General features: G+C 59.0%; 1 protein-coding gene and 1 non-coding gene across 5 annotated transcripts; both read left to right on the top strand.

Moving 5' to 3' along the window:
• The first annotated feature begins 206 nt into the window (after positions 1-206).
• Positions 207-16,591, top strand: RIPOR1 (RHO family interacting cell polarization regulator 1). Of its 4 annotated transcripts, none has more exons than XM_043436261.1 (22): positions 207-363; positions 8,085-8,211; positions 8,325-8,477; positions 8,644-8,722; positions 9,444-9,467; positions 9,557-9,610; positions 9,765-9,917; positions 10,033-10,096; positions 10,190-10,233; positions 10,312-10,437; positions 10,832-10,980; positions 11,054-11,183; positions 11,259-12,992; positions 13,077-13,198; positions 14,062-14,194; positions 14,457-14,592; positions 14,717-14,878; positions 15,134-15,289; positions 15,456-15,652; positions 15,740-15,823; positions 15,937-16,027; positions 16,168-16,591. In XM_043436261.1, exons 2-22 carry the CDS (start codon positions 8,108-8,110, stop codon positions 16,263-16,265), a joined length of 3,993 nt encoding a protein of 1,330 aa, XP_043292196.1. In that variant the 5' UTR covers positions 207-363; positions 8,085-8,107; the 3' UTR covers positions 16,266-16,591. The 4 variants fall into 4 exon arrangements, with proteins under 4 accessions (XP_043292196.1, XP_043292197.1, XP_043292195.1 ...); XM_043436260.1 differs by lacking the exon at positions 207-363 and adding an exon at positions 7,125-7,277 and having other exon boundaries at positions 13,080-13,198; XM_043436259.1 differs by lacking the exon at positions 207-363 and adding an exon at positions 7,125-7,277.
• TRNAW-CCA lies at positions 3,756-3,828 on the top strand. The gene has a single exon. It is a non-coding gene; the product is annotated as a tRNA-Trp (tRNA).
• Positions 16,592-17,571: the final 980 nt, after the last annotated feature.

The following is a 17,571-nucleotide window of genomic DNA, read 5'->3' as shown; positions in this document are numbered from 1 at the left end:
GCCGCCCAATTCCCGTGGATCCCGACCCCAAGCGCTGAGCACTCCCACCGCCCGCGTATCCTCCAGGATCCCTCTCGTCTCCACCCTGCCCGGTCAAGCCCGTGGACGCTGCAGGCCACCCCCCTGCCGGGTTAGCGGAGAGGGCGGAGCGAGCCGCGGGCGCCTCCAGGGGTGCTAGAGCCGCGGGCGCGCCGGGGGTGGGGCCCAGCCTGCCAGGGGAGGAGCGGGGCGTCTGGGCGGCAGGCGGCGGAGCGGAGGGAGGGGCGGGCACCGGCGGCGGCGACAGCGGCAGCTGCGGCGCGACCTGACCCGGCAGGGACGAGTGCACGGAGAGCGCGAGGTCCGCTCAGCCAGCGCAGCCATGTGAGTGTCCCCGCCGTTTCCGGGGTCCGTGGCCCGGGCGGGGCTCGGGCGCGGCGGTTCTGGTGCCTCCCCGCGTCTGGGGAGTCCCGGATCTGCTGCCCCCGCTGCGGCCCTGTCCCGTGTCGCCCCATCCCTGGGACCCAGGCCCCACGGTGTCGTTCCTACCCTCCTCTCGGGCGCGGAGCTCGGCCACAAAGGCTACCGCCTCAGGGCCTGCCGCACCCGGCGCTGCCGCCTCCCCTCCCACGGCCAGGCCCAGGCGGCCCGTGCCATGGGGCTCTGGGGTGGGCCAGGCCTGAGGGTGGGCCTTAGGCGCCAGCCTGGGTGCTGGCACAGACGCTCACCGGGAGCCCCGCTGCCCTCGCCGCGGGAGAAACTGAGCTGGGAATGGGGAGAGGGCCCCGAGGGGCGCAGGCCCGCCTACTAGATGAGCTAATCTCTCTGGCCCCACTGGCTGTACTAAGCCGCTTTGGGGCCCGACCCGAGGTAGCCAATCTGGCCTTGGACTGGACTCTTCGCCCAAATGTGGCAGAGGCTAGAGAGGATCGCCTGGCTCTGTGGGGGAACAGACCCTGTACCTGAAAATGAAAGGCTGGTGTGGGGACTCTGCAAGCAGCCAGGCCTGGGCACCCTGCAGAACCGGTTTGGGGAAGGGGCTGCTCACCGCGGCTAGGGGTCTGGGTAAGCCTGGCTTTAGCACCCTCTATTCTCCTCTCCCCGAGACTAGAGTCTGGCCTCAGAGATTGACCCATCTCAGCCAGTTCTGGGTTGCTTTCTAATACAAGTCCGGGTTGGCTGGCCAAGCACCTACTGTGTGCAGTCTAGTATAACAAGAAAGATGGGCCATCTATGGGGCTTGCCCTGGGCCTGTACTGCCCAATTGTCGGCACAGCCTTCTGAGGACGGTTAACAGACAATCTGGAAGATGCAGAAACTGGCCCAGAGAGGTTAAGTAATATTCTGAAGATCACACAGCTGGTTTGGAGAGAAGTGGGAATTAGACCCCGATCTGAATTATTGCCACTGTACTAACCACTTCCCTGGCATGGAGGGTAGAGATGGGGTTGGGGGAGAGATGAGAACTGGAGTGTGAGGTACAAAATAGTCCAGGGAGACAGGAGACTTATTTCCCACTTCAGCCCGCCCTCCCTGTCCTGGGTCCTGTGGGGCAGCAGTTACAGAGGGGTACCTGGAAATGGGTGGGGGTGAGGGGAGCACACAGGGCACCGGGCTGGGTCCTCCCTGGGTGGAAAAGCAGGCAAGGAGGACGTGGCTGAGTCACTGCGGGCCCCTCGCTGGCTGCAGCTCCGACTAGCGCCTCTGCTAGGCCCAGCCCGGGGGAGGCCACAGGCTTCCAGTGCGCCGCCGTCCGGGGAATGTGACCAGCTGACCAGGGAGGGGGCCGGCAGGAAGTGAGGCCACCGGGCCGCCTCCGCCCGGTTCCGGGGTGGGGGGTCCCAGGCCGCACCGCGGCCCCTCTCCCTCCCTGCTCCCGCAGCTGCGGCATGACGTCAGCAACCGGGTTTGGGGCAGTTGCCATAGAGACAGGGGCAGGCTCTGGAGGGACCCCATTCTTCCTCGTAGCCGCCCCTGGCCCGGGTTATTTTTAGCATCTGTTTACCTCTGTCCTGGACGGCCCTGCGGTAGGGCGGGGCGGGCTGGGGGACTCCCGGGAAAGCGGCTGGCCTGGCATTCCTCTGAGCTAGGCAGCACAGGTGGCAAGACCTGCCCCACATAAGTGCAGCAGTTTCGGCCTGAAGAGGGGATTGAAGGCTGTGGGATCTGGGGCCACGCAGGCGACCAGAGTTCCTTTCTTAGCTGCTCCAGCTGGCCATGCCACAGGTTCCAACACCCTTGAGACCTGGGTTCTTTCCCATGTCCAGAACAGACTTACGGGCTGGCGAGAGTCTAGAGAGTCCCCTGACTCTTATTAGCCAGCCCCTCCTCCAGTTGAGGTGGACCCTTTCTCTTAGCTCAAGAGGTTCAGCTTTTCTTCCCGCCCCCGGCAGGGGAGATCCTGCCTACTCACCCCCTGGAATTGTCACTTAGATTAATATTCTGATGGTCATTTGGACCAGCAGTTACACGTCCTGGTCCCTGTGGCAGAAGCCCAGTCAGAGAAAGAAAATTGATGGGAAGGTCAGCCTCCTCTGAGTCCGCCCTACCCACTCAGTTCCAGACTCCCAGGGATCCCCTACCGTGTCCTCTGGGGCTGCGGGTGGTGGTGCAGAACTCCACTTGCTGATACAATCAGAAAGGAAGGAAGGGAAGAGGAAACTGACCATTCAGTAGGGGAGTTGGGGGGACAGAGACTGGAAATGTACCCCTGAAGTAGCTCAGAGCATTCCCAGTTCCATCAGTCCCCAGCGCAGACTCAGCTCCTGCCCGCCTCCACTGCTTTGGTGCAGGGCATGGAGGACACCGCAGTGAGCAGAGCAGGCAGGCCTCAGCCCCCAGAGCTCACAGTCTGGTTAAAAGACAGACCCTAAAGGAGAACTGACAACAGAATTATGTGACCTCAGGGATCAGAGAGAGGAAGCTATGAGGCGCCTACAAGGGGGAACCAATTGAGGGCAGGCTTCCTGAAGGAAGAGGTAGTACGGTAAAAGAAAAAAGAGAGGGAGCTGGTCAGGCTGAGAGTAGTGGGAAGGGGGTATAGGGTCAATGAGAGTTGCTGCTTATAGGCCTGGAGAGAATTCACGGTAGCTGGAACAGAATGACCTTGAGGGAGCAGAGGACTGTGAGGGGAGGAGGAAGGTATGTGAGGGGAGGAACAGAGCCTGAAGGTCTTGTGGGTCATGTTAGAGAGTCTGGACTTTATCCTTGGGGTAGGGGGATGCCCATGGATGTTTCACAAGAGTTCGACTAGAGGGATGTGAAAGACATAGAGTCCTGGCCCTACTACTTAACAGCTGGGTCATCTCAGGCAGATTAATAATTGTTAATAACAGCAGTTAATATTTACTGTGTGCTTACAATGAGGTATTGTGTCCACCCCAACTTCCCTACCCCACATGCAATTCTCCCTTCCCCGAAAACTCCCAATAGAGGAAGTATCTCATTTCATCCTCCCAACAGCCCTTAGAGATAGTTGTTATTATTACTGTTGTTATCCTCATTTAACAGATGGATATCTGCAGCCCAGAAAGGTTAGGAAATGTCTTGCCTGAAGTCACACAGCCAGTTAGCCTCAGGTTTCTCATCTGTGAAGTGGGGCTAATAGGACTCATCCCATAGGGTTGTTGTCAGGATTAAATGAGACGATGTTTATTAATTAAGTACAATGCCTGGCATAGAAAGCACTTGATAAAGGACAGTTTTTAGTATTGTCAGGTGACTGGCGTTTCAAGAGGGGTAGTGCTGTTATTGAATGAAGAATAGATCATGGGACTTCCCTGGTGGTCCAGTGGCTAAGATGCCATGCTCCCAATGCAGGGGGCCCAGGTTCGATCCCTGGTCAGGGAACTAAGATCCCGCATGTCGCAACTAAAGATCCTGAGTGCCGCAGCTAAGACCCAGTGCAGCCAAATAAATAAAACTAAAAAAAAAAACCAAACAAACAAAAAAACAGATCATTGTGGGTTAGCATGGAGACAGGGAATTCATCAGGAAGCTGTTGTAGGATTCTAGGTGAGAACCGGTGATGGCTTGAACTTGAGTTCTAGGTGAGGGGGTGGATGTGACGGGACAGATGCCAGAGATGGCAGGAGTGGGTGACTGAGTAGATGTGTGGGTGGGTAACAGAGACTGAGGCATCCAGGATGATTCTTAGTTTCTGTCTTTAACAACTGGATACATAGATGATGGGCCTGTCATGGAGAGAGAAGGGAGAGTCAGGTTTGAGGAGGAAAGTGGTGACTTTAGTTCGGGGACTTGAAATTCAGCACATCCCTAGTAGCCCACTCCAGTTTGTTACTCAGCTTCCGGGAGGCATCAGGCAGGCAGCTGGATGAACAGGCCTGGTACTCAGAAGAACGGTTTGGGCAAGGAAAAGAGAAAGAAGCTGGGAACCTTTAGATGGCATTGAGCTGTGGGAGAGGTGCCCAGCCCATAAGTGGGGAGGAGGATAAGCATCATTCAAGGATGGGGAGAAAGACAGATACCCTGTGGGAAAATAAGAAGTGCAACCAGAGAGAGAGGTAGAAAGCCAGGGGCGTGTTGCCTCTTGAAATCCAAGAGAAGGAAAGGCTTGAGGAAGAGGAAGAGAACTGCCCAGTGAAAAACTTTGCTCGGATCAAGCAGGATAAGGACTAAACATTGAACACGCAATTCAGCAATGGGGAAGTCACTGGCAACCGTGTCATCTAGACCAGTCGGGAGTGCAGGGTACAGAAACTGGACAGGGTAGGAAGAAGAGTGGGTGGGTGGGGAGAGGAGGTGGAGGTGGACACACCTCTTCAAGAAACTTGGCTCTGAAAGAGCCAAATAGGGTGAGGGGTGGGTAGCTGGAAAGAGACTGCGAGTCCACAGAGGGGTCATTTCTTTTTATAGTTGATTTATTTAAAGTTAGCTTTGTATTGAAATAGAATATTCACACAGAAAGGGTACATGCCCTAAGTGGACAGCTCACAATACATTTTCACAAAGGAACACACCCATCCAGGATCAGGAAATAGAACCCAGATTAGGAAACAGAACATAATCAGTACCCTGTCAGCCCCCTTGTGCTCCCTTCCAGTCACTACTCCCCAGGGCTAGTGTCACTGCTATTAATAGTCACTACTATCTATTGACTTCTGCCACCATAGGTTAACTGTTTTTGAACGTTATATCAACTCATACATGTATCCTCTCTTAGTATATGTGCTGCCGAAGCGAGCACACATGTATCCTCTCTTGTGGTCTTGCTTCTTTCACTCAACCTTATGTCTGTAGGGTTCATCCCTGTTGTTGCATGTAGTTGTATATTGTTCATTCTTTTTTGTTGTTGTTGTTCATTCTTTTCATTGTATAGCATTCTATTATATCTACCGGTGGGCATTTGGATATTTCCAGGGTAGTTTTCACCTTTTATGTGGGAATGACTGGAACTTGTTTGAGGTTTGTGGCAAAAGACTGAAACATCTTCCATGGGAGGGGAGAGGGATGGCTAGGGCGACACGTGAGGATTTCCCACGTGGGAAACAAGAGCCTGGCTGAGGTTGAGACTTGCTCTTTTCCAGCCCAGCTGCTGTGCCAAGATCTCTGGTGGCTCCCGCTAGCCTGAGTGCAGGTGCAGAGAAGGCAGGGGGTTGGGTTGCCCAGGGTTGGTTTCTGCCAGGTAAGGGAGTAGTCCAGAGTGCCGGGGATATTAGCAGGCGGGCAAGCTGGAGGGGTGGCTGCAGATCCAGGCTGGGGAGAAGGCTGTGCCGGGAATGTGGGAGGGAGGTGGCGGGGAGAAACGAAGCAGAGGCAGCTTGTGAGCTTTGTGCAGGGCGATGTCTGTGCAATCACAGCTGCATCTCCAGTGACTAGAGTAAGATTGTTACTTAGTAAATAGTTGAATAAATGAGCTGAGAGCTTCAGGAGGTCTCAGGTAGAAGGCAGGTGAGATGGGGGTGATGGAGAGAGCCTGAAAGTTGTGGTCAGTGTGGTTCTGATTCAGGAAGGGGGGCACTCCAGAGCCAGGTGATGAGGCTGGGGTGTTGTGATGGAGGGTGGCTGCAGGGAGCAGAGAGTGGTGGGCAATCCACAGGAATGGATAGCTGCCAGAGTAGGGGGGCACAGCACTGTCTTCAAGGAGGGAGGGGGAGATAGCACTTCTCAAGATCCTGGGACATCTTGCATCTGAGTCTGTATCTGGGGGTGGGGGTGACTGACTGTAAATGCAGATGCCTGGGCCCACCTCAGTCTTTTGGGGAGAAAGTAAGCCCAGGACGGCTGAATGGAGCATCAGGGAGCAGGAGTGTTTACAGGGTAGGGGAGCACCTAGCTCCTCTGAGGGGATGAGATGCCCAGTGGACCCTGGGCATGGTGGCCTCTATCCAGGCAAGAGTTGGATGGGGATAGTCAATGGAGAGATACTGGGAGCAAGAAAGGGCGAACATCAAGGGGATTCAGCCCATGCAAGCTGGGAGCCAGAGGATGGGGCCTCTCTCCTAGGAGGCAATTTCTGCTGGAGAGCAGGCGCTGATCAGCAGTGGGACCTGATCCTCTCCCCATGGCCTGGGGGTGGAGGGAGTCCCTCAGACTAAGCACCACTTCTGTGGGTGGAGGGATGGGGGTGGTGCACGGTGCTGTGGGACTATCTGCCCCCAGTTCCTTCTCTTCCTTCTGAGGGCAGCAGCACATAACATGGGGTTGAACCTGTCGCCCACTTTCAGGTCCGCCCTTCTCAGCCTCAGGGCTGCCTCATGCTCAGTGCCTCTCTTGTCATCCTTCCGCACAGTCCCTCCACTCAGCACCCGCAGCCCTTACTTCTGCTCTCTCAGAAGACCTCACATACTCAGAACCCCATCTCTCAGCCCTCTGTACTCAGACCTCTCTCAGCACCCTCCAACAGGCGCTCTATGAGCCCCCTGTGTTAACTACACTTAGTTCAGCCCCCACCCTGTTGTCTTCACTGTTTATCCCTCCATATACACCGCCACGCTCGACTCCCCTTACCCGCACTCCAGACCCGGCTCAGACGATCCCCGCCAGTCCCCAGCCCGAGGGGAACCCCAGTCACCCCTCCCAGAGGCCAGGGGGGCCGCGGGCCCGGTGCCCCCCTGATCCGGCCGGTCCCGCCCCATCCCGGCGGTCTGAGTCAGGCGGCAGGAACTGGGCGGGGGGCGGCGCCGGGAGGAGCTGAAGCCAGGAGCCAGAGTCTCTGGGAGCGAGCACGGAGTCCAGCCAGGCCGGCACCGAGGGGCCCTGGGCCGGAGTGGACTCGGGGGGGCCAGCGCGGGGGTTAGGGGGCTGTCCCGGACCTACCATGAGCGCCAAGAAAAGAGGTAGGACCCGGTCTGGGGCTGTGGAGGCTCCGGGGCTGTCCCAGGGGCGTGCGGGCCGAGTTCTGGGCGCCTGGGGCGCGGGGTTCGCCGGATCTGTGTGGGGCTTTGCCAAGGATCTCTTCCCGCTAAGGTCCGGGCAAAGGCGGCTGTCTGTGACTCAGTTTCCCGATCCGAGTCTCAGGGAAGAGGAGGGGGCGGGGCCCTTCTCGGCACTGCCCCTCACCCTGGGAATCCCCGGGCTCTGGGCGCCTCGGGGCGGGTGGCGGCTGGAGGGGAGCAGCTTCCGCGGGGCGGGCGGGTCTGGGGAGCCCAACCTGCGCAGGCCGGGCCTGCCAGACCGCTCCGCTGGGCTCCAAGCATGCACCCCGCCCCGCCCCGTGACCTCCCGCGGCCTCTCGGGGTGCGGGCGTGGGAGCTCCTGGCCCCACTTGGGGGAGGAGGTCAGGGGCAGGGCTGGGGAGCCCGCCCCACGCCCGGGTAAACAGACGCTTCCGCACATTCTTTGCGTGCCCCTCCCCTTTCCTGCCCCTTCCCAGCCCGGGGAGGGTCCCAGCGCGACCCCCCTTCCTGCCCCGCGCGGCAGGCGGAGCCTGCACCTCTGCAGGAAGTGGGGGCCGAGCCGAGGCCACGCTGAGTCTGAGACCGAGTCAGCCGCGGCCGCCCTGTCATTAGGGCCCAGGCCGGTGCGTTTTGGCCTGCCGGCGGCAAGCAGTGATATCCAGAGGGACTGAGAAACAGAGGCTGGGCTGCAGGGAGGGGGCTTCAAGGGCCTGACTGGCGCTGGACACCCGCCCTCGCCACCCCCAGGGAGCCCCGCGCGGACTCATTCCATGATGTCCCTGTCGGTGCGGCCGCAGCGCCGCCTGCTCAGCGCCCGGGTCAGTAGGAGCCAGTCCTTCGCAGGCGTCCTCGGCAGCCAGGAGCGGGGGCCCAGGTAGGCAGCAGAGGGGGGCTGACGGGTCCAGAGAGGTTGGCCGGGTTGGAGTGTGCCAGTGAGGGTGTGGGGAAGGACTTCTTGCCTCTTTCTGAGTGCAGTCTCTTCTTCAGGAGCTTCCCGGCCTTCAGTCCCCCGGGGCCCCCACGGAAGCCCCCAGCGCTCTCCCGGGTGTCCAAGATGTTTTCAGTGGCGCACCCGGCCCCCAAGGTCCCGCAGCCTGAGCGCCTGGACCTGGTGTACACTGCACTCAAGCGAGGCCTGACGTAAGCAGTGCCCTCCCAACCCCTTGTCCCAGGATCCCTCCCTAAGGCTTCTACCCCTCCTGCTAATGGGAACTTTCCCCAGCCTCACTCCCTCTCCTCACTGCCCCTTCCTTGGGCAAATAGAGGCTGGAGAAGTAAGAGAACTCTGTGGTCACCGTTTACCCAGGGCCTATTTGGAAGTGCACCAGCAGGAGCAGGAGAAACTCCAAGGACAGATAAGGGAGTCCAAGAGGAATTCCCGCCTGGTGAGTGAAGAGTTGGCATCCTGTATGTCCTGGATTACTGCTCTTTGCTCTTGTGGTGTTGGAGGGCTGGGCAGGGCCAGTGCTGGCTAACATCAGGGCTGTTTTCTGGGGTGACGCAGTCCAGGTGTGACTAGAAAAGGGGTATCAGGCAAAATTGCCTGATAGGAGCTTTCTCTCTTCCGCCTTCCCAGGCTGCGTGCACTTTCTGCCTGTGACCCAGTGCCTGCCCCCCTGGGAACTTCCAGTGGGGTGGGTCAAACCCCGCTGACATGGATCATGTTGAGATTAGGTTTTGGTGGTCCTGAGCAAGAGCCATGGTTTTTTCCGGGGAGCAGGTCAGGGCTTCGTGGAGAAAGAACCATTTCTGCTGGGTCTTGGAGAATCAACAGGAGTTCCCTGTCAGGGGGAACCAAGCATGAGGAGGCACAGAGTGCTCGTCCTAGGGATGGTCACAAACACAGTGGGCCAGGGGAAGGGTCTCATAGAAGAGGCAGGGGGAAGAGTGCTGGAGTGGTCCTGAGGACCAGATCTCTGACACCTGCAGAGACCAGGCATGTGAGAGGTAGGCCGGTTCCTGCTTTGACTGGAATGGCTGTGGACTGTGGTGTGAGAGGAGGAAGCCCGGGAGGGAAGGGTGCTGGATGCTCTGGCCAAGCGGGTGCCCCTGCTGGAGTTCTTCCCCTACCTCCTAATGTGCCCCCCCCCCCTCACTTCCTTGCAGGGCTTCCTGTATGACCTGGACAAGGTGAGTGTATAGAGAATGGTGTTGGCAGAGGTTGACTCAGGTAGGTAAAGGGCCCTGGGCCTCAGGCTTCTAACACACCTTTCCCCCAGCAAGTCAAGTCCATTGAACGCTTCCTGCGACGGCTGGAGTTCCATGCCAGCAAGGTACTGGTGCGGCATACGTGTGTGTTTGCAGCCTGGGGTGGGGGGTCGGGTTTCACAGGGAGAGCGGGTGATGGTAGGCCCTGGTGGAGGCCCTGAGGGAGCAACCCCAGCAGTGAGTCTCAGTCCCCCTCTGCCACCCCACTCTTCTACCCAGATTGATGAACTGTATGAGTCATACTGCGTGCAGCGGCGTCTCCGGGACGGCGCCTACAACATGGTCCGTGCCTACAGCACCGGCTCCCCGGGGAGCCGCGAGGCCCGGGACAGCCTGGCCGAGGCTACTCGAGGGCATCGCGAGTACACAGAGGTGAGGGATGTGTGCCCCTGAGGCTGAGGCACAGGGTACAGTAGAGTTGGTGAGAGGGGACTGGGTTTTGACTTCTTCCTGTCGTTCCCCCCCCAACCCCCATCTCTCCATCCAGAGCATGTGTCTGCTGGAGAGCGAGCTGGAAGCACAGCTGGGCGAGTTCCACCTTCGGATGAAAGGTACTGAGCAGTGATGCCGACTGGCGGCCAGGGGAGGGAAGTGTGTGCCTGAGACCCCTCGACCCAGCTCATCTTCTTCTCCCTGACTCCCAGGGCTGGCCGGCTTTGCCAGGCTGTGTGTTGGCGACCAGTATGAGGTAGGAGGATGGGAAGGGAGGGGCTGGGATGGCAGGGTCGCAACGTGGAAGTCTGCTTCATCCTGCCTCTTCCCCTAGATCTACATGAAATATGGGCGTCAGCGCTGGAAACTACGGGGCCGCATAGAGAGCAGTGGAAAGCAGGTGTGGGACAGCGAGGAAACCGTCTTTCTGCCTCTGCTCACGGAATTCCTGTCCATCAAGGTGATGTCTCTGCCCAGGACCATAGGATACCAAGATCCTGTGACTCTGTGACCCATGATCCCTTTGGACCTTCATGACCTTGAGACCCTTAATGCTTGTGACCCCCACCTGGTTCCTTGGCCCTGTGAATGTGTGACCCCTTGACCTTCATGATCCTGTGATTTCCCCATGATCTTCTGACCTGGTGAATATTTGACCCCTGAACTCCCATGAGGCTGTGACCCCATGACCATAGTGACTACAGATTTGGACCTCTGATCCCTGTGCTCCCAGAATGCTTCAAGCCTCATGGACAGTCCCATGACCCTGAGACTGTGCAAGTTCAGACCTCTGATCCCCCACAATCTCATGACCCCTACACCCTTATGACCCCACCATGCATTCTTGGCTACAGGTGACAGAACTGAAGGGCCTGGCCAACCATGTGGTTGTAGGTAGCGTCTCCTGTGAGACCAAGGACCTGTTCGCTGCCTTGCCCCGGGTTGTAGCAGTGGATATTAATGATCTTGGCACCATCAAGCTCAGCTTGGAAGTGACATGGAGGTTGGTGGGGTTGAGGGACTTGGAGAGAGGGCTGGGATTTGTGTCGTCTGCTAACAGCTTCTTTCCTCTCTAGTCCCTTCGACAAGGATGACCAGCCCTCAGCTGCTTCTACTGTCAACAAGGCCTCCACAGTCACCAAGCGCTTCTCCACCTATAGCCAGAGCCCACCAGACACACCCTCGCTTCGGGAACAGGCCTTTTATGTGAGTCACATCCCAGGCTCAGCACCACCTTCCCCAAGAAGAGGTGGTCCTGAAATGTCCTTTCCTCTCTCCCAGAATATGCTGAGGCGGCAGGAGGAGCTGGAGAATGGGACAGCATGGTCCCTGTCATCTGAATCTTCCGATGACTCATCCAGCCCACAGCTCTCAGGCACTGCCCGCCACTCCTCAGCCCCCAGGCCCCTGGTGCAGCAGCCTGAGCCTCTGCCCATCCAAGTTGCCTTCCGTAGGGCTGAGACCTCCACTTCTGGGCCCATGGATGAGGAGGGGGCTGTGGCCCCAGCCTTGGCCAATGGGCATGCCCCCTACAGCCGGACTCTGAGCCACATCAGTGAGGCCAGTGTGGACGCCGCCCTGGCTGAGGCTTCAGTGGAGGCTGCAGACCTAGAAAGTCTAGTCCGGGGACCTAGCCCACCTGCGTGCCCAGATCCCACCCATGGGGAGCACCCTGCTCCTGTCCCTCCTGCCCTGGATGCTGGCCATTCTGCCACAAGCCCCACTCTTAGTACAACAGGCCCTGCCCCATCTGCTCACCTAGGGTCGGCTAACAAGACCATAAATTCTAGCTCTCCTGAACTGCCCACCCACACCACTACAGGCTCCACCTCTAGTGCCATAAGCCCTACCCTTAGTGCTCAAAGTCTCACTCACTCTACCACAGCTTCTACCCACAAGATGGTGGTCTCTATCCTCACTACCACAGGTCCTACCCCCAGTACCACAGGGCCAGTCCAGACCACCACAAGTCCCACCCACAAACCAGCGCTTGCTACCCTCACTCCTGCAGCTCCTAGCCCCAGTACTACAGACCCAGTCCAGACCACCACAAGCCTCAGCCACACTGTCACAAACTTGACACACACTGTCACAAGCGCTACCAACAAGCCCATGGGCTCTGCTCTCATTACTGCAGGCCCTACAGCCAGTGCCACAGGTCCAGTGCAGACTACCACTAGCTCCACCCACGCCGCCCCAAGCCCCACCCATGCCACAAGCCACTCCCACATCACCACAAGCCACTCCCACACTACTGTGAGCCCCATCCATATCACTACAAGCCCCACCCACACCACCACAGGCCCCACCCACACTACTGCAAGCCCCACCCACACCACCACAGGCCCCACCCACACTACTGCAAGCCCCACCTATACCACCACAGGCCCCACCCACACTACTGCAAGCCCCACCTATACCACCACAGGCCCCACCCATACTACTGCAACCACTACTCCCAAAGCCAAGATGTCAACTAACACCACTACACCCAATGCCAAGGACCCAGTCCAGAACACCAGGAATCCCACCCATTCTGTCACAAGCCCCACTCTTATAACTGTAAGCCCCTCCACTATTCTAGACTTTGCCAAGCTCTCCAGCTCTTCTGCAAATACAGACCCTCCCCACCTAGGCACTGACCCCCTATCTGGTAGTTACCTAGCCTCCACTCCTTGCACTCAGGCAGACCCCGTAGCCCCCAGCACCTCCCATCCAAGTCCTGCTTGTTCTAGTTGGGAGCCGCTCACAAGCCCTTCGCCGGACCCCCCAGAAGCCATCTGTCAGAGCCCAAGTCTCCCTCCCTCACCCCTAGCCCCTTTGCCCCAGTATCCAGACCCTGGAGTGGCCAGAGCTTCTCCGGCCCCAGTTCCAGGGGCAGCTGGAGGGGCTGGGGACAGGAGGCTGGAAGAGGCTCTGGGGGCCCTGGTGGCTGCCCTGGATGACTATCGTGGCCAGTTCCCTGAACTGCAGGGCCTGGAGCAGGAGGTGACCCGGCTGGAGAGTCTGCTCATGGTGAGGAGGGCTGGACTGGACTGCGGTGGTACAGGGAGGGCAGCCATGCAGGGGCAGCAGCTCTGATGCCCTTCAAAACCCCAGCAGAGACAAGGCCTGACTCGGAGCCGGGCCTCCAGTCTCAGCATCACTGTGGAGCACGCCCTGGAGAGCTTCAGCTTCCTCAACGAGGATGAAGATGAAGACAATGACAGTCCTGGGGACAGGTGAGAAGGGCGAGGTGAGGGGGAAGAAGGGTGGTGAGTACCAGCTGAAGGAGAAAGGTGAGAAAGGGGAACAGGTGAGGTGAGGCCAGGTGGACCACATAGAGAGCAGCAAGATGAGAGGTGGGCGGGAGGAGGGGGGTTCCTGGTGGGTGCCTCTGTGTTCACCCCACCTGTGTACTCCTTGTGCGTCCTTGGTGCCCATGTTTTCAACCCCATCTGTATCCCCAGTGCTTCTGGCCACCTTCCTCCTCATCCCTGCAGTGTCTGCCTCCCCCGTCAGTCCCTGTCAGCTCCTGAGTCTCCAGCTCCTCCTCTCTTCCTTGGCCTCACCTTGAACCCACGCTATGAACGAGCCCTTTCTGTGCCTCCCTGTGCGTCCTGGGTCCCTCAGCATCAACCTCCTCTGTCTGGATCCCAATCTGCCCAGAGACCCAGGCCCCTTGGCTCTCTGTCCCGGAGTGGCCTTTGCCAACTCCCAGTTGAAGATCTTGCGCGGCCCCTCTTCCCTCCGATGCTGCACAGGTTACGACCCCGTGCCCCGCGCCCCTTGGGCCACAACCTCTCGCAGTCCACTTTGTGTAGGCCATCCCGCCTGCAGCCCTACTCCCGCCCGTCCTGGCCCCAGCGATCCTGGCGGTTGTAGCTGGAGGGGGACCTGGGCAGATGGGCTCTGGGCAGATCCCTGCTACCCCCTGTTAGTCCCAGCCCTTTCCTCCTTCTGGAAGCCTTCCATGAACTTGCCTGTTGTCTGTTGTTTGTATGTCATCTGTTCTGTTCTGGGATGTGGGGAGCTTAATAAAAATTCACTGGTGACCAGATGATGATGTGTGCTCCTGGGGCGGTTGACCCCATCTTTCTCTCAGGCCCCCAAACAGCCTAGCACCTGGGGCTGAGGACAGCCTCGACTCGCCCACTGCCCGACCCCTCAGCACAGAGTGTCCAGCTCTGGATGCTGCCTTGGTCCAGCACCTGTATCACTGCAGCCGCCTCCTGCTGGTGAGGCTAGTGGTGTTCCCCCGACCCTCCCCTGGTAGCTGCTTCCCCCAGGGAGCCCTGTGCCTCACTCATGGCCCTTCACCCCTCCTCTGAGTTCCACTCCCCAATGTCCCAGGGCCTGGCTCTTGCTGAATGGAACACCTCCCACACTCTGGCTCCCCCAAGCCTCTCCCGATGCATGCTGGGACTTGCAGTCCCCGGTCTCCATCCTCTCTAAGCTCTGCCTTGAGGTCTGAGCTACTTGGCCACCCCTGTTCTCCAGAAACTGGGCACATTTGGGCCCCTGCGCTGCCAGGAGGCATGGGCCCTGGAGCGGCTACTGCGGGAGGCCCGAGTGCTTGAAGCAGTATGCGAGCTCAGCAGGCGATGGGAAATGCCTGCCACCTCTGCCCAGGAAGGTAAAGGCTGTGTGGGTCCTGGCTCACGTGTGTCCCGGAGCTCCCGCCTTGCCCTGCCCCACCTGCACGCCTGTCTCACCACCCGCCTGCTCTGTTGCTGACAGTTTCCTGCATCTCCTCACAGTGGTGCAGTTCTCGGCCTCTCGGCCTGGCTTCCTGACCTTCTGGGACCAATGCACAGAGGGACTCAGCCCTTTCATCTGCCCTGTGGAGCGGGTGCTCCTCACCTTCTGCAATCAGTACAGCGCCCGTCTCTCCCTGCGTCAGCCAGGCTTAGCCGAGGCCGGTGAGTGGGCTGCCGGCCTGCCCCCTCTACCCTCCTTTCTCAGATCCCCAGTGATGGGACCTTAGGGAAAGCCAGGTCAGCCCACACACACACGCTGAGTTGAGTACTGGGAAGAAGTAACAAAGGCACACGCCTCAGCCAAAAGGGCCCAGATCAGACAGGGACTTCCTGGACGTGCACCAGGGATGGGGCACCCTTCCCTCTGATGACCCAGGTCCCTCCACTCCCTGAGACCTGCAACCCTGCCTCCCACAGTGTGCGTCAAGTTCCTGGAGGATGCCCTGGGCCAGAAGCTGCCCCGGAGCCAGGCAGGCCCTGGAGAGCAGCTCACCATCTTCCAGTTCTGGAGTTACATCGAAGCCTTGGACTGCTCCTCCATGGAGGCCTATGTAACTGAGACAGCTGAGGAGGGTGAGGCAGTGGCCCTGGTCCCAAAGTGACCTGGCCCTGTGGGTGGGTCTGAAGGTGTAGATTCAGGACACAAGAATACAAAAGACTCTACCCCCAGAGGCTCTTTGCCCTGCCACCTTGTTCCAACTGACACCCCCTCCCCCACTGCCCAAATTCCTTCTTTCAGTGTTACTGGTGCGGAATCTGAACTCTGATGACCAGGCTGTTGTGCTGAAGGCCCTGAGGTTGGCACCTGAGGGGCGGCTTCAAAGGGATGGACTCCGGGCCCTCAGCTCTCTGCTTGTCCACGGCAACAACAAGGTCATGGCTGCTGTCAGCACTCAGCTCCGGAGCCTGTCGCTGGGCCCCACCTTCAGGGAAAGGGTGAGAGTTGGGCAGGCCTCCCTGGAGGGCGGAGGCTGGGGTCCCACCTGAGTCCCGCACTGAGTTTGCCCTCCCACCCTTACCCAGGCCCTGCTGTGCTTCCTGGAACAGCTGGAGGACGAGGATGTGCAGACCAGAGTGGCCGGCTGCCTGGCTCTGGGCTGCATCAAGGTGACCCCTGCCGACCTTCCCCCCCGCCTCCCCCGCCTCCCCTCCCAGCTCCCCGAGCCCTGGGCCCTGAGCCTGCTCCGCTGGGCCCACCTCAGTGCTCTCTCCCCTGGTAGGCTCCAGAAGGCATTGAGCCCCTGGTGTACCTCTGCCAGACGGACACAGAAGCTGTGAGGGAAGCAGCTCGGCAGAGCCTGCAACAGTGTGGTGAGGCTGGGGATCAGGAGGCACGAGTCTAGTTGAGTTCTAGGACATTTGGCTGCTGGGAGTAGGGGTGAGATGGGGTCAGGGGCGGGAGGGAAGGGTGGAGCTAGGACCACTCCTGACCCCATCCTTATCCATTCCAGGAGAAGAGGGACAGTCTGCCCACCGAAGGCTGGAGGAGTCACTGGATGCCCTGCCCCGCATCTTTGGGCCCGGCAGCATGGCCAGCACAGCATTCTAAACTCCCCACCCAGCGGCCCCCACTGCCCCTACCCCGCACCTTCAGGGCTTACCAGGCACTGGCAGGGAGGATGAGGGCTGGCTCCAGACATCCCTCCCTCACAGATTCCTATCAATGAAAATCTAATATATTCTCCTGTTGTCCTTGGGGTTGGTGGAGTCAGTGCCACAGTCAAGTGCCTCCCAGCCTCGGCTCAGCACACTTGCCATAGATCAGTGTCCTGGGCCTGGCCATCCTGCCTCTGCCCTGCCCTTGGTTTTGTATTTTATTTACAGAGTTTTACAGAAAATAATAATAAAAAAAAAAAAGCAGAAATGCCTTTCCTACATAGCCTGGACTGGTGCACTCCTAACCTCCTGCTCCAGCATCTTCTGGCTGTGGCCCTGACACTAGTGTGTCCACACACCAACCGTGACAGTACCATGTGCTTTTGTCCTGGAAATCCAGATGGAAGAAGCCCAGAGGCTGGAACTGGGCTTGGAAAAGAGGGCAGAGGAAGAGGGTGGTGGAGTGTTGCTGAGGAGGCCCGGCCTGCAGGTGGGTGTACCCTGGGCCTGGAAGCTATGGGACTAGACTGGAGCTAAACTCTGGAGCTGGCCTAGAGAAGGCCCAAAGAGTGCCAGTCCTGGGAATGGCTCCCCAGCAGCAGCTGGCTTGGCTGGGAGGCAGAGGAAGGAGGCAGGAAGAGACGGTGTGGTGGTGGCTGGAGCTTCTGGCCACCAGGGGGCAGCAGAACCCCGTCAGGGAATGCCAGGCTTCTGGGTCTTTACTTCAGCAAAGGCAGCTTCCTACAGAAGGGGCTGTGCCCAAGGAGGTTCGTGAGCGCTGGGTGGGTTGAGAGGAGGTTCTTGCAGAGGGGAGAGCTGGGGCCGGGGAAGCAGGTGACGTGGGTGGCTGCCCTGTGACTCTCTTAACAGTAAGTCCCTCCTGTCCCTGAGCCACTGCCTCTGTAATAACAAACCTGACTAAACCTTGTGACCTTGCCACAGCTGGCAGACTCGTGCTACTCTGGGGAGAGGGCTCACGTGAGTTTAATAACCCCAGAAAGCTAACGAGTTCAGTGGGAGGGACCTGAGGGTAGGGTGGGACTGTAGGATGGCAGGTCTGTTCTTAGGAGGACTGGAGGGAGGCCCACACTCAAGGCTGGAGAAACAGGTCTTGCACCTTCCCCTGTCCCGTCAGAGCTTTCAGTGGCGACAGCGCAGGGGAAGGCCTTCCCTGGTCCCTGAGCCCACTCTGGCGTCCCCGTAGCACAGCAGCGTGACACCCTAGGGACAGTCTGTGTGCCTGCACTCAGGAAGAGCCA

This window comes from Cervus canadensis, chromosome 18 (assembly GCF_019320065.1).
Source record: "Cervus canadensis isolate Bull #8, Minnesota chromosome 18, ASM1932006v1, whole genome shotgun sequence".
Taxonomy (NCBI): Eukaryota; Metazoa; Chordata; class Mammalia; order Artiodactyla; family Cervidae; genus Cervus; species Cervus canadensis.
Note: the sequence above shows the minus strand (reverse complement) of the source record. Positions and strands in the feature narration are given on the sequence as shown.

Excerpts from the sequence above, each read along its gene's own strand:
- RIPOR1 (XM_043436259.1), top strand. Across the intron at positions 8,723-9,443 it reads CCAAGAGGAATTCCCGCCTG|GGCTTCCTGTATGACCTGGA; the intron begins GTGAGTGAAGAG and ends ACTTCCTTGCAG. Across the intron at positions 9,468-9,556 it reads TCCTGTATGACCTGGACAAG|CAAGTCAAGTCCATTGAACG; the intron begins GTGAGTGTATAG and ends CCTTTCCCCCAG.